The sequence below is a fragment of the Mastigoproctus giganteus genome, chromosome 7, assembly GCF_048544385.1.
Source record: "Mastigoproctus giganteus isolate SK-2022 chromosome 7, ASM4854438v1, whole genome shotgun sequence".
Taxonomy (NCBI): domain Eukaryota; kingdom Metazoa; phylum Arthropoda; class Arachnida; order Uropygi; family Thelyphonidae; genus Mastigoproctus; species Mastigoproctus giganteus.
This window is the reverse complement of record NC_143581.1, coordinates 160,370,231-160,384,463: the sequence shown is the minus strand read 5'-3', so window position 1 is coordinate 160,384,463 and position 14,233 is coordinate 160,370,231. Positions and strand designations below refer to the sequence as shown.

The window sequence follows — 14,233 nt, the reverse complement described above, 5'->3', positions numbered from 1 at the left end:
TTTACATAAGTAAAGAACTCTTTGCTGTTTTTCTTTGCATCCCTTGCCAAGGATTTCTCGTAATCTGCCTTCGCCTGCCTAACCTCCTTTGTAACTTGGTTGCATATCAACTTGTATCTATCATAGGCTTCTCTGTCATGTGTTAATTTGTAAGTATCCCATGCATTTTTCTTCTCTGCCATATGCCTCATTAGTTCATCTGACATCCATTTTGGCCTAAACCTTGAACAATATTTCTTAGTTGGTATGTAAAGCCTAGTAGCTTCCAAGATAAGTTCTTTGAATGCTTCCCATTTTGAATTTGCTGTTGGTAACATCATCAGTTGGTCCCACTGTATAGAATTTAAATACTGTCTCAGTCCATCGTAGTCGCCTTTACGGAAGCAATAACCCTTCCCTTTACCCCTAATGGTAGTTACCTCTTTGAGTAAATCCCACTTCAGCACACTGTGATCACTGCCACCTAGTGGTTCATTTATCTGCAGATTCTTAATGCATGAAGAATCACTGCTGATAATCAAATCAAGAGTATTACTCCCTCTAGTTGCCTCCCGAAAATGCTGATGTAGAAAACAGTCATCCACTAAATCCACAAAAGCCCTGCTAGTGCATGAGTAACCAGCCCCAAATTCCAGTCAATATCTGGGAAATTAAAATCTCCCATTAAAAGACTCTCTGATTTACTGAGATTGGCCTGATTAAGGTCGAGACGTCGGCTCTTCAGGCCATTTTCCACTTGCTAGGCCCACGTTTTCCTAGGCGCGGTCCGTTGAATGCTCCATTGGGTGGGTCGTTGTCTCCAAAGGAGTGTGGATGGTATTCTATTCGCGCCCATTCTACATACGTGGCCAAACCATCTAAGCCTTTGCTTCTGGATTTGGTTGGCGATGGTTGGTTGCTGTTGGCATCTGGCGCAGATGGTATCATTAGTGATGTGGTCGCGAAGTGAGATGCCCAGGATCTGCCGCAGGCCCATTTGGAATACCTCAAGTTTGTTTAAATCTAGCTTGAGACAAATCCATGTTTCTGATCCGTAAAGGAGAATGGGCAGGATCAAAGTCCGGAAGAATCGGATTTTAGTCTTTGAGGAAATGTTGGTCCTCTTCCACAGCGAGGCGAACGCAGTGGCCGCCTGTCCAATTCTGCTGTGGATGCAACTTTCTTCTCCTGGACCAGCGACCCAAGGTATTTAAAGTCCTGCACTTGCTCGATCTGGACGCCTTCAAGATAGATGATGGCTTGCGACCCATCTGTTGTCAGGGTCTTTGTCTTATTGCCATTGATCTCCAACCCTTATGGCCGGGCAATGTTGTAGAGGATGTCTGTGGCTTCAGCGTCATTTCCAGCAAAGATAGCACTATCGTCGGCAATCATCAAGTCAGTCACATAGTGATCCTTGCCATATTGTATACCCCGTCTGTTGCTGAATGCTTGCCTCATAATGGCGTCGACCACCAATGTTAAAAAGCAACGGGGAGGCCACATCCCCTTGGCGGACTCCAGCTTGGATGGTAAATTCCTCAGCTAAATCGTTCTGGATATGCACCTGGCTGGTTAAACCATCGTATGCAGTTTGGAGGAGTGTGATGACTTTTCGAGGTACATGTTCGACCTCTAGCAATTTCCATAAGGCGGGTCGGTGGACACAGTCAAAAGCAGACTTAAAGTCAATAAAAACAATGACGGTTTGCTGTCCACACCGGATCCTCTCCTCCATCAGTTGACGGATGGCGAAGATTTGATCACAGCATCCTCGCCCGGGTCTAAATCCCGCCTGTTCTTCTCGACTGGTTTGCTTGCGATGTTTTTCAGCCTTGACTGAATGATCTTCATAAGGACCTTTCCAATGATGGAAAGGAGACTGATGCCACGGGAGTTCTTGCAATCCCGATTATCACCTTTCTTGTGGATTGGCACGATAATGGCTTTCCTCCATGTTAGCGGAATTTGTTCAGTGCACCAGATGGTTTTGAGGAGTGAGTGTAGTCGGCGAAGCAGTACATCTCCCCCGGCTTTGATCGCTTCTGTGGTGACGTGGTCCACTCCTGGTGCCCTGCCATTCTTTAGGGATTGTATGGCTGCCTTCACTTCTACTGTAGGCTCGACATCGACCATGGAGACCTCAGGGAGATCGATCGGTGGTGCGGCTGCTGGTGGTCCCTGAGGTAGGTCGTGATTATACGATGCTTTAAAGAATTCACTCTACCGTTGCAGGCGTTCGGACGGTGATCGCACGAAGGTCCCATCAGCGTTCTTGATGTTGTCACTAGTCAATTTGGTCTTTCCCCTCAGAGGGTACAGTAGAGTGCGGTACTCGTGCTTGGATGCTGCCTCTTCAAGATCGTCTGCCACTTGGTTCCAGTATGCTTCTCTCTCCACTTTCATCCTCTGTCGGACTTCTCGGTTTAACTGCCGGTACCATTCAAAGTCGACCAATTTTGCCTGTTTCCGTTATGCTAATTTTTGTTATGCTAAAATTTGTTAGCTCTTGTTCCAAGAGCTAACAAATTTTTGCGTTGGTTCTTAGTCCCTTTTAATATGGTTTTGCATTATATGAGATTTTATTGGAACCTAACTACCATGCTATACAGGGGTTACCTGTATTGTATTGACAGAATAATAGTTAGCACAACCCATGCTGTTATGGCAGAATTGGTAAATTCTTATATTCCTGTAAAATTCTCCCATTCTCTTTCTGCGGGGTGTGTGTGTGTGTGTGTGTTGAATTTTATCTTTGTATGTATTTTTGTAAAAATTAAAATTTTGTAGATAAATGCTTTAGAATATTTGTGTGTTCTCTTATTTTGACTTTATTGGCTAAATAGGTAAACGCTGTCAAAAATCAAATCAGGACCTTAAAAAAAATAAGTGTGGTTTTTTTTGTTTTGTTTTTTTTATTAGTTCTATCATTACTTTTCTGATGCAAAGTTGTCCTCTACATCTGTTTATGTATTGTTTTTTTTTTTACATTTTTGGCTTTTTGTGAGCTCAAATCAGACAACTGAGGTCAATTGGTTCATTCTTCTGGTTTTCAAAACTGTTCTCATGCTACCATCTATTATAAACTGTCTACGTATTGTTGAAAACACAGATGTACTATAAAAATTTCAAGACAGTGAACTTCAAACCTTAGATCCAAGTAGATATTCCCCAGAGGCTGCATGTGAGACAGGTCTACTTATGTACTTCTGAATTTGTTATTCATGAAACAGATGCATTAAGCACAGCCAATAAGATCCTTGTAATAATCGTAACTTTAAAATGGATACAGATTATCTCACATTCTATGGCCATACTTTTATGCAACAAGCACGGGATATATTCTGTACCCAAGCTACACTTAGCCAACCATCCTTTATCAGTATAAATAGTATTCGTCTCTTGGGTCCCATTTTTGACAAGAAGCTAAACTTCCAAGATCATGTTAAACTTATATGAATTGCTTCCACAAATAAAATGAATACACTCTGGATGACGTGGGCGCAGATTGTTATACCCTGCCCCACCTATATATAGTAGTAGTAGTGGCGGCATGTGATGCAAGAAAGCATGTGTATGAGCTTATGCAGCATCAGACAAAAAAAAAAAAAAAAAAAATCACACCATTCCCTCCAAATGTCTGTCCGCCTCCTCCTCAAATTTATTCAACCTATCAACTTCCACAACGACAGATGGAAGTTTGTTCCAGCAATTAACCACCCACTGGCTAAAGGCAAATTTCCGCACATCTATTCTACATCTGTCTTTTCTTAATTTGAATTTATGCCCCCTTAGGTTCGTAATCTGAACAAGTGGAAGGATCCCATCAGAATTCAGCGTGCTCAACCCATCCAAGGCCTTATATACCTCAATCAGATCACTGCGCAGGTGCCTAGTCTCCAGCCACTGCAATTTGCAGGTCTTAAGCCTCTCTTGGTAAGAGGATCCCTTCATTCCCCTCACCAATCTTGTTGCCCTTCTTGTTTGCATTTAAGACTTCTGAATCACAGAAGAAACGATTTTCAACTGAACGAATAACTAGCAGAATAGTGAGTCAGCTCTGTTTATAGCATTCATGGTTCTTGTATATTTGCAAATAGTGCCTGGCTTTTCAATTTGAAAGTTTGGCCCCCTCTACTTTTACTGTTGTTACTGCAGTTTCAGTATTATGTAAAGCAGAAAGCTTAGTAGGGTTCTTCTGTTTTCAATTTTTTTGTGGTCTTCTCCCAATGGTAATCCATTCTTATTTTCTATTACATTACGTCTTAGGTGTATATTTAATTTCAAAGTTCTTTGGCTAAGTTGAATACCATTGTAAAATTGATTATTGAATAAAATAAAATTGACCACTCTCTATGTGAAGCAGTTTGTTGATGAGGTGAAAGCATGATTCTTGTGTTGTGAGAATCAAGTAGTAGGCTTTTTCAAAATTAGAAATGTGAATTTACTAGACTTTCATGTTAAGCTGTAAAAAATGTTAGGTTAGTTTATGCCACCAAATTCAGGACAGGTTCTAGCGAAAAACTGTCCAAAATGTAAGTATGAACCATTTTTGGCTTAAATCCTCACAGACTTTGGTGGCTTTAACTAACCTGACCTTTATTTATTTATTTTTTTTTTTACTAGTTGAAATGAAAGTCTGTTAAGAAAACTCCTACTACAAACAAAGGTGAGATTTCTTGTCTGTTGTATTCCTGCTGGTTATACTCTCTTGCAAAATGACATACACTAACACAAAATTATGCTAATTAGCACCCAATCAGCATGAAGCAGTGGACAGAGCTAGATTCGGCCATCATTTGCTTTTTGCCAAGATCCATGGGTAGAGTCTTATTCTAGAGTTTAACCCTCCCCTCTATTCAGTGTGCTTTTGGTTTATGCTAACTTCAGTTTCGAAGGAACTAGTTTTTACTAAACATGCCAATAAATACTTGGAGTTATACTTTGCATTCAATTTTTTACTAGCAAGTGCAGTGGTTTCTAGTTCTTACTAGTAAAAACTAGTTTCTTGAATGTGTTGGGAGCTTGTTGTTTTTACTGGCAGTAGCAAAATTTGGGTTTTTACTATAACGTATATATAAAAAATATATTTTATTAGTAGCTAATGTGGTTGTGCTTCACTGAATGTTGTGGTGGTGGGGGGGGGAGTTCACCGTGCGTGTGCGCGTGTGTGTGTAGAAAAAAAATAATTCTTTTTTTTTTTTTACCCCAATTAAATAGAGGAAGTAATGCAGAAAACTTTCACTCCTTTCGGCCCAATTCAAGAAATTCGTGTATTTAAGGACAAGGGATATGCTTTTATCAGGTAAGGATTAAGTTATGAAATGTGAAAATTTTTAATGTGATGGTGGTATTATGCTATTAATTATGCTGATTTCTCATTTAGACAATATCCTTGCAATAAAGAAAATGCGGTATGTCATTCTCAAGCAGAAGGTGCAAGGTATCTCAATGAGAATTGCGTGTTTGTCCACAGGACTTCCTGTGAACCATGGACTAGTGCTAGTTTTTATGGTGAACTTAGACTTAGAATAACAGCTTCCTGTGATGGCATTACTTTTGCTATCAGCACAAAGATACAAGGTGAGAGCATCTCAGTTTAACATGTTTATCAACTTCTGCTATTACGCAGGAGATTCGTGAAGTTAGCCTTTGTTGGTTGGCCCATGACCAATAGTAGCATGCATAGCTTGCAACTTTCCAGATTTACAATGGAGAATTCATCTTTTTTAATCAGTTTCATCCTTCTCACATGTGTCATAATATAGTTGGGGAGAAGGTTCTGTCTTTTTACAAGAAACTCGGTTTTTCACCATCTTTTTTTTTTTTTTTTTTTTTTAATTTGGCAAATTTCTTATTTCCTCAATGAATTGGACATGAAGTGCACAGTGTCAGTCTATGTTGCAAAATCGAAACATACTATTGTTGTTATTTTCACTAATGTGTGAATTTCATTAGATATGTATGACGCAGACCTAATTAAGAATATCTTCAGTAAAATGCCAAAGAAATAAATTGTAAGGTTTTAGAAGACCTGCCAGTCTGAAAAAGATAATACGTTTCCCTTGTATATCCTATGTAGATGCAATATTTCAATTTCATATAGTAGAAAACATGAATGTAATCAGACATTTGCAAGCAAGCAATACATAGAAATAAATGCAAAAATAGATGTTGTGTTTCACGATGATGAGGATATTGTACATGCCAAATGTTTATACAGTTAAAGCTCTCTTGAGTGACTCACTTTTTAATGTATCGTGTTATAACGTCCTGCACATAGTTCAGCCTAGCTAATTTTTCATTAATTTAATGCTATTTTACATTCAGTATAATGACATTGAAAATAAAAGGATTTATCTATAACAGCCATAAATTTCTACTTCTTAATAATCTGACTTTTTGCTTTTTTATTACAATATTCGCATTTAAAAATGACAGAATGCTTCAAGTATATTGAAGTAATTGATGAGCTTGCAACCTGACTGAGAATTCATTTGTTACGATTTTCCACTCTTTTATCGCAGTGAGGTAATGAAGTGAACATCAGCTAGAGATTAATGACTCCAGAAAAGCGGTAAATAATGGTGTGCATTCTAAGATGGACATTGCCAATCAGTTTGGCATTCCTAAGAGTACTCTGTTCACTTTTCTGAAAGATCGGGAAAAGATCAAAAATTTAAAGAAATCTGCTGACTCTAGTTGAATGTGAGCACAAAAGGCAACATATCCAGATCTTGAAAGGGTACTTTGGAATGACTTAGGCTGAATCGTTTGCACATAGAATGGGTTTTGAAGAATATAAAGGTTCGGGTGGATGGTCCAGAAATTTAAGATTTGTCATGGCCATCTTTCAAAAAAGTGTGGCAAAAGTGCAGCCATGGACATTGATGCTACAAAGAAATGGAAGGAAAATCGTTTAAGAAATGTTTTTCTAACATACCACAATAACATCTTCGGTGCTGATGTACCTGGACTCTTAAATTGCTACCTGATAAAACACATTTAAAGGCAAGAAGTGTAGTGGTGGAAAAAAGGCCAGACAACAGATTACCAAATCACTATCAGCAAACATGGCTGGCCTCTTTCCCTTAAAGGTTTGAAGGAATTACCGGCTATGTATCAAGCAAGCAAAAAGGCATGGATGACACAACAAATCTATGAAACTGGGTCAAAGAGTTAGTTTTCGGGATGAGTGAGAAGAAAAGAAAAAATTTGCTGTTTGTGGATAACTGCATCCCTCATTGTCAAGTAAATGAGTTGCGTGCAATCACTGTCAAGTACCTACCACCAAATATAACATCAGTTCTTCAGCCACTTGATCAAGGTGTAATCCAGTTAGTTTTAAGAAAAACTACCAAAGAATGCTATTACACAAAATCGTGCTATGTTTTGAGAGCAAAATTCAGTGCAAAATCAACATCCTAAAGGCAATGTATTTATGTATTTCAACCTTGGGTGAAGTTGATGAAAATGTGATTGCCAACTGCTTCCAACATGCTAGATTTACTGCCTAATGATGCAGATGTGTGAAGTTTTGCATGCTTCTTCCTCTATTAATTGCATGAGAACAGTCTGATAATAGGGATGAAATATTTGACCATGGCATCATCACCTAAGCTTCAACGATTATGCAGAAATAGATGGGGACATTGAATGTTTCAGGATATGCACGAAGGAAGAGGAACTCAATGAAGACGTAATGGGATCGTCTAAATTTGTAATGATGAAGATGAGGAGCCTACTGTGGTTGAACAAGAAGTTTCAGTAAAAGATACTCATTAGGGATTAGAACTTGTACATCCATGATTTTTTTTTTTTTTTTTTCCTTCCTCTCTCACACACACAGCCTAACTACGAAAGTGAAATACCTGCTATCTCGCCCCTTCATGACTCTCTCTTAAAATAATTTTTCTACCACTGAACAGTGTTTTGAAAGATTGTTTTAAAGTATGAAACACATAGGTATGTAGCCTATGTAGTGAAATTTACAATTTAATTGTTACTGTAGTGCATATCAAGGTATAAATGAGGTTGTACTATATTGTATTAGGAGAATTATGTTAAATGTTCAAGCTGTTACTTGTTGCTGAATTTATGAATGATCGATATAACATCCATTTTTCTCATTCCCCTTTCGGGGGGAGGTTGTGTAGAGCTTCGACTGTATTTACTTCTTTTGTCATAGAACATAATCTTACTCCAAGTTGTGCTGATTGTGCAGGCATATTGTTAGTGAAATTGTACAGGTAGGGAAAGAACAGGTGGTTATAGTCCATTTTTTATAGCTACAAATAGCAGTAATCAAAGTGATTCCCAGATAGAGTCCCATTATTGTGACCTTTAAAAAAATAATAAAAATATGTTCGATTTCTTTAAAGAACTGTCTGAGATTTAGTGTTGATAGTGTACATATTATGGTAGGCCTGCAAACTTTAGTAGCAAGGTTATTATTAAAAGAGGAGATTGGGTACTTGGTGGTGGTAGGCTATCATTGTCATCCTATTAATATTTGTGCTTAAAAGGGAACTGTCTTCCTTCCTCTGAAAGTATATGAGTATTTGATGGAAACTTAATTCTCTTCTCCTAGAAAGAAGTGCTAAAAAGAAAGATTTCAACTGATGTATGCCACTGAATTAAAAAAGCTTCTGCAGCATGGGCTGTCTGGTTAACTGTATAACTGGACTGGTAAAAAAGTAGCTATATTTTAACAAGTTTGTTGAAAGAAGAGGTTTCAGAGTTAAAGTATAACAAGCGATCTCTAGTGAGAGGTCTGACTCGTATGCAAACCCTTATGTTCTTGATTAACTCAAGAAAACGAACTTCTGAATTGAGAAGTTTTCATAGAAGCAATCAAAACAGACCAAACAGGTTGGTAAATCCAAGCATGTTATCCTCATTTTTTCAGATAGCCTGTTTCTTTTATGCCAATATTTGAAAATCCAAACAGCTAGTCAATCCAGCGTACCTCAAATCCACATTCCGAGTTATTACATCTTAGATATGTTGAAGAATGTTGTGTACAGATTTATTTTTGAATAGTTTATAAATCTTCTACTTTCATTTTGGGAATAGATTACCATTGCAGACTAAATGTGATGGAAGATTCAGACTTGGTCATAGGCATTTATTCTACCAAGATTGTGAGGAGTCTAAAACAGAAGATTCTGTTCATTAGTTTAGTGACTAAGTACCTTGTTGTGTATCCAGTGACTGCACGATACACAACATTCCACTGAAAAATTATACTACCTAATAAATGCGGTAGTACAAATTTTATCAGTTGGCAGTGCATCATTTTCAGTTTAGCTGACCGGACTAGCCAGGTAGGTAAAGTGCTTGCCTGGCAACCCAAAGGTCACAGGTTCGATTCCCGCCTCTGGCTTGGATCACAATAAAATGCAAAAACTTTGGGAGGTGCACTATAGCCATAGAAGCTGATGTGCCAACAACTAACAGAGGGGGGGGGGGGATTTCAATTTGAATTTTTTTTTTTTTTTTTTTTTTTTGTCACCAAGTTTCCAGTACTTCTTGGTATCTTTAAAAATAAAGGAATAGATGAAGCAGTAGATGTTTTGCAGCATCATTTCTGTCAGTTTCAGTGCATAAACTTTCCAGATAGTATTATGAAAGAAGAATCAATTGCTGTGCAGTGTTTTGGAATATGACAAATTATCCCAAGTTGTGCTTGGCATTTTAACAATTCCTGCTTATAGCAGTATTGAGTGTGAGAGAAAGAGAGAGTATTCAACCAGTTAGAAAAAAGAAAACTGAGTTCACATCTTCTTTCTGGTGAAGCTTCGATGCTCCTGACATCAAAGTAAGAGCAAGGTCATTGTTATGAACAAAATTTGATTCAGCATTTCTGAAGAGAGTGAAATCTGCAACAATATATACCCTGGAACAGTCAGTATCAGGTGATATAAATAGAATGTCCACACAGAATTCTACAGACAGAAAGTGTTAGGTAGTCTAATGTTTAAAGGCATGCTGCACTAGTAAACAATTCTATGGCTATATTTTGATATAAAATGTGTATTTTCTCAATGAAATTTAATTTCTAGTGCAGTGAACTTCTAAAAGGTTTTTTGGACTTCTAAAGAACCTTCCGTTACAAATCTACACAACTTCCATGCAAGAGGTTTATTCTATTTGCAACTGAAAAGCGGTTTGTCTTTCTTAGTAAAAACATTTTGGATTCAGAAATCTTTTTATTTGAGGGAGGATTTTTTTTTTTTTTTTAATCTCTCTCCAAAGTATGAAGTAGGAAAATGACATGTGCAGCTGTTACATATATTTATAGGCCCTGCAATACTAAACATTTTGAGTGCTTATTTTAAAGTCAGCTTACCTTTTGTGTGTGTTTTTTGGGGTGGGGGGTATTCATACTCTTTGGTGTTTTACAACTTAAGGGGCTTCTATTGTTTAGTCTTTTCAGAGCCATTTTAGCTCGTGTTTAAGTCTGTTGTGTTGATGTATATGTCTGTGAAGGGGGGGGGGTTAAAATCCACTTGCATGAAACTTTTTTTCCTGATTTGATGGAATTAAAACTTATATTTATCTTGAGCAAACTTCACCAGTGGCTGGCTTATTCAGCCATAATCAAAAGAAAGCCCAAAAATGTCTTTCCTCCCTAATCCCTTAATCTTACGAATTCAGTTCTTGTAGGTCAGGCCAGCAGTGAACGTGTCAAGTGTATTCGCTAAAGGTTAGTTTTGAATCATTGCTTTTAGTACCTTAGCAGTCTAGATAATTTTATCTTGGTCTCTGTTCAAAAAATGTCCAGATTATGCTTATTGCACAGAGTTGATATATCAGTGCATGCTGTCACAAAACAAATGCGTTTATATATGTCCTATCCATACCTCCACACAGTAAGCGGTTCAGTTGCTTACTGCAGTATGTTACTGCCATCCAGTGATGACAGTAACAGGCTGCAGTTTGTTTCAAATTTTTGGACTATACTGAAGAACTACACGAGTGTGAGTGAGTGTTAGGGTATCTTTGCTTTTAGGCAACTAAGTTGCAGCTAGAATTTGCTGCATTTGATTTTTAAAATAGTGTTCTTCTGTCTTTCCCTTTCCTCCTTTTATGCTATGTTTTTGCTTCACCCTAACAGTTATCCTTTCTTTCTTAATTCATTCCTAATTTGTGTGTTTCTCCTATTTTGATGATCCTAAAGCCGAACTTTACGTACTCTAGAGCCGAACACCACTCAGACATCCTGTTTGAGTAGTGTTGTGATCTGTGATTATGTTGTTGTTGTAGTAGTAGTAGTAGTAGTGGCATCTGATGCAATAAAGCATGTGTATGAGCTTATGCAGCATCAGCCAAAAAAAAAAAAAAAAAAAAATCACACCATTCCCTCCAAATGCCTGTCCAGTTCCTCCTTAAATTTATTCAACCTATCAACTTCCGCAACGACTGATGGAAGTTTGTTCCAGCAATTAACCATCCACTGGCTAAAGGCAAATTTCCGCACATCTATTCTACATCTGTCCTTTCGTAATTTGAATTTATGCCCCCTTAGGTTCATAATCTGAACAAGTGGAAGGATCCCATCAGAATTCAGTGTGCTCAACCCATTCAAGGCCTTATACACCTCAATCAGATCACCGCGCAGGTGCCTAGTCTCCAGCCACTGCAATTTGGAGAACATAAGCCTCTCCTGGTAAGAGGATCCCTTCATTCCCCTCACCAATATTGTTGCCCTTCTCTGTACACACTCAAGTATATCTACATCCTTCCTAAAATGAGGCCTCCACACCTGTATGCAGTACTCAAGGCGTGGCCTGCCCATTGCCTTATACAGAGGGATAACCACCTCCTTTTCCCTGCTAGCAAAATTCGTATATATCATTGACAAAACCACATGACCTGCCCTGGCAGCCTGTCTGCATTGCTCAGAAAACTTCATATCTGCCTGCACAATTACTCCCAGGTCTTTTTCATTTTCTACCACCTGAAGTGTAGTACCACACAGTTGGTACGTTTCTCTGGGGTTACTTCTACCCATATGCAGTACTTTGCATTTGTCAAGGTTAAACTTCAGTTGCCACTTCTTAGCCCATCTGCCCAAATTATCTAGATCCTGTTGCAGTAGCACACTGCCATTACTGTCATTAACAACCCTACCAACCTTTGTATCATCTGCAAACTTCAACATTAAGCCTGATATACCTTCATCAATATCATTGATAAATATACAAAACAACAGTGGACCCAACACCGAACCCTGTGGGACTCTGCTAATAGTGTACGAAGAGCAGCACTCATTGATTACCACCCTCTGTCTTCTCCCACTTAACCATCCTTTTATCCATTGTAGCAACTTTAGCATTAGCATTAGCAGAGGCATATGATGCAAGAAAGCAAGCTTATTCAGCATCAGCCAAAAAAAAAACAAAAAAAAAAAAAAACCCACTCCCATTTCACCCCTCCGTTCGTTCGAAATACCTGTCCAGTTGAGCTTTAAATTTGTTTAGGCTATCAACTTCAACAACCAGTGATGGAAGTCGGTTCCACCAACCAACCACCCGCTGGCCAAAGGCAAATTTCCGCACATCTATCCGACATCCGTCCTTCCTCAATTTGAATTTATGCCCTCTGAGGTGATTATTCTGAGAAAGATGAAGAATCCCATTGGCATTGAGCATGCTCAAACCATTCAAAGCCTTATACACCTCTATCAGATCACCTCACCGGTGCCTAGTCTCCAGACTCTGTAATTTGCAAAACTTAAGCCTTTCTTCGTAAGAGCAACCCTTTGTTCCATTTATAATCTTGTTGCCCTTCTCTGTACCCGTTCCAGCAGCTCTACATCCTTCTTGAAATGAGGCCTCCAGACCTGTATACAGTACTCAAGATGTGGCCTTACCATTGCCTTATACAATGGAATAATCACCTCCTTATCCCTGCTAGAAAAATTCCTGTATATCATTGACAAGGACACCATGAGCTACTCTTGCAGCTCGTCTGCACTGCTCAGAGAACTTCATATCTGCCTGCACAATTACCCCCAGGTCCTTTTCATTCTCCACCACTGTCAGTGTAGTACCGCAGAGTTGATACGTTGCTCTGGGGTTACTGTTTCCCATATGCAGCACTTTACATTTGTCGATGTTAAACCTCATTTGCCACCTCTCAGCCCATCTGTTCAACCTGTCCAGATCCTGTTGCAGCAGCATAGCGTCAGTATTGTCCTTAACGACCCTGCCAACCTTTGTATCATCTGCAAACTTGGACATTAAACTTGATATCCCATCATCAATATCATTCATAAACACCGAAAACAACAACGGACCCAACACTGAACCTTGAGGAACTCCACTAATAACATTAGTCCACGTTGAGCAGTGTCCATTGATTACCACTCTCTGTCTTCTGCCACTCAACCATCCCCTTATCCATAGCAGCAATTTGCCTCCAATGCCACACTGCTCCAATTTGTGCAGCAGTCTTCCATGTGCAACAGTATCAAAAGCCTTTCTAAGATCCAAATATATAATATCAAAGTTATTCCCTGCATCCAGTTCTTTTGTGACTACATCATAGTATCCAATCAAATTGGTCAGGCAAGACCTGCCCTTAACAAAACCATGCTGCGTCTGAGCTATAACTGAATTCTTGTCTAGATGATCCTGCAGTGCTTCTTTAACCAGTGCCTCCATTAATTTACCTGGAACAGAAGTTAAACTAACAGGTCTATAATTACTTGTGTCAGCCTTTGAACCTCCTTTGTGAATTGGGGTCACATTTGCACATCTCCAGTCCATAGGTACCTCCCCTGAGTCCAAGGAAGCTCTCATAATTATGGCTAAGGGTTTGCTTACTTCCTTTGCTGCCTCCTTTAATATAACTGGATAGATCCCATCCACCCCAGGTGCCTTTTTTATGTTTATCCCCAACAATCTCTCCTCCACTTTCCTCTCAGTTATTACAAAATCATCCAGCTCACTGCCAATGTTTACTTTACCTACATCATTCTCCTTCCTGAATAACTCCTCATGCGTGAATGTAGATGCAAAATACTCGTTTAGATTGTTAGCCACCTGAGCAGGATCCTCAACTGTTGAACCATCAATATCCAGTGGACCAATCTGATTCATCCCTTTCCTTTTCGAGTTCAAGTATGTAAAGAACTCTTTTCTGTTTTTCTTTGCATCCTTTGCCAAGGATTTTTCATAGTCTGCCTTTGCCTGCCTAATCTCCTTTGTGACTTGGTTACAGACCAACTTATATCTATCATAGGCTT

The 14,233-nt window shown here is 38.8% G+C and overlaps 1 protein-coding gene across 3 annotated transcripts in view; it reads left to right on the top strand.

Moving 5' to 3' along the window:
- The window catches only part of LOC150083290 (nucleolysin TIAR-like), a 261,413-nt gene that overhangs the window by 207,630 nt on the left and 39,550 nt on the right, over positions 1-14,233 (top strand). For all 3 annotated transcript variants that reach the window (XM_090377152.1, XM_090377153.1, XM_090377154.1), the window contains exon 10: positions 5,200-5,284. In XM_090377152.1, the coding sequence (XP_090233278.1) occupies positions 5,200-5,284 (85 nt within the window). The remainder of the gene's footprint in view (positions 1-5,199; positions 5,285-14,233) is intronic.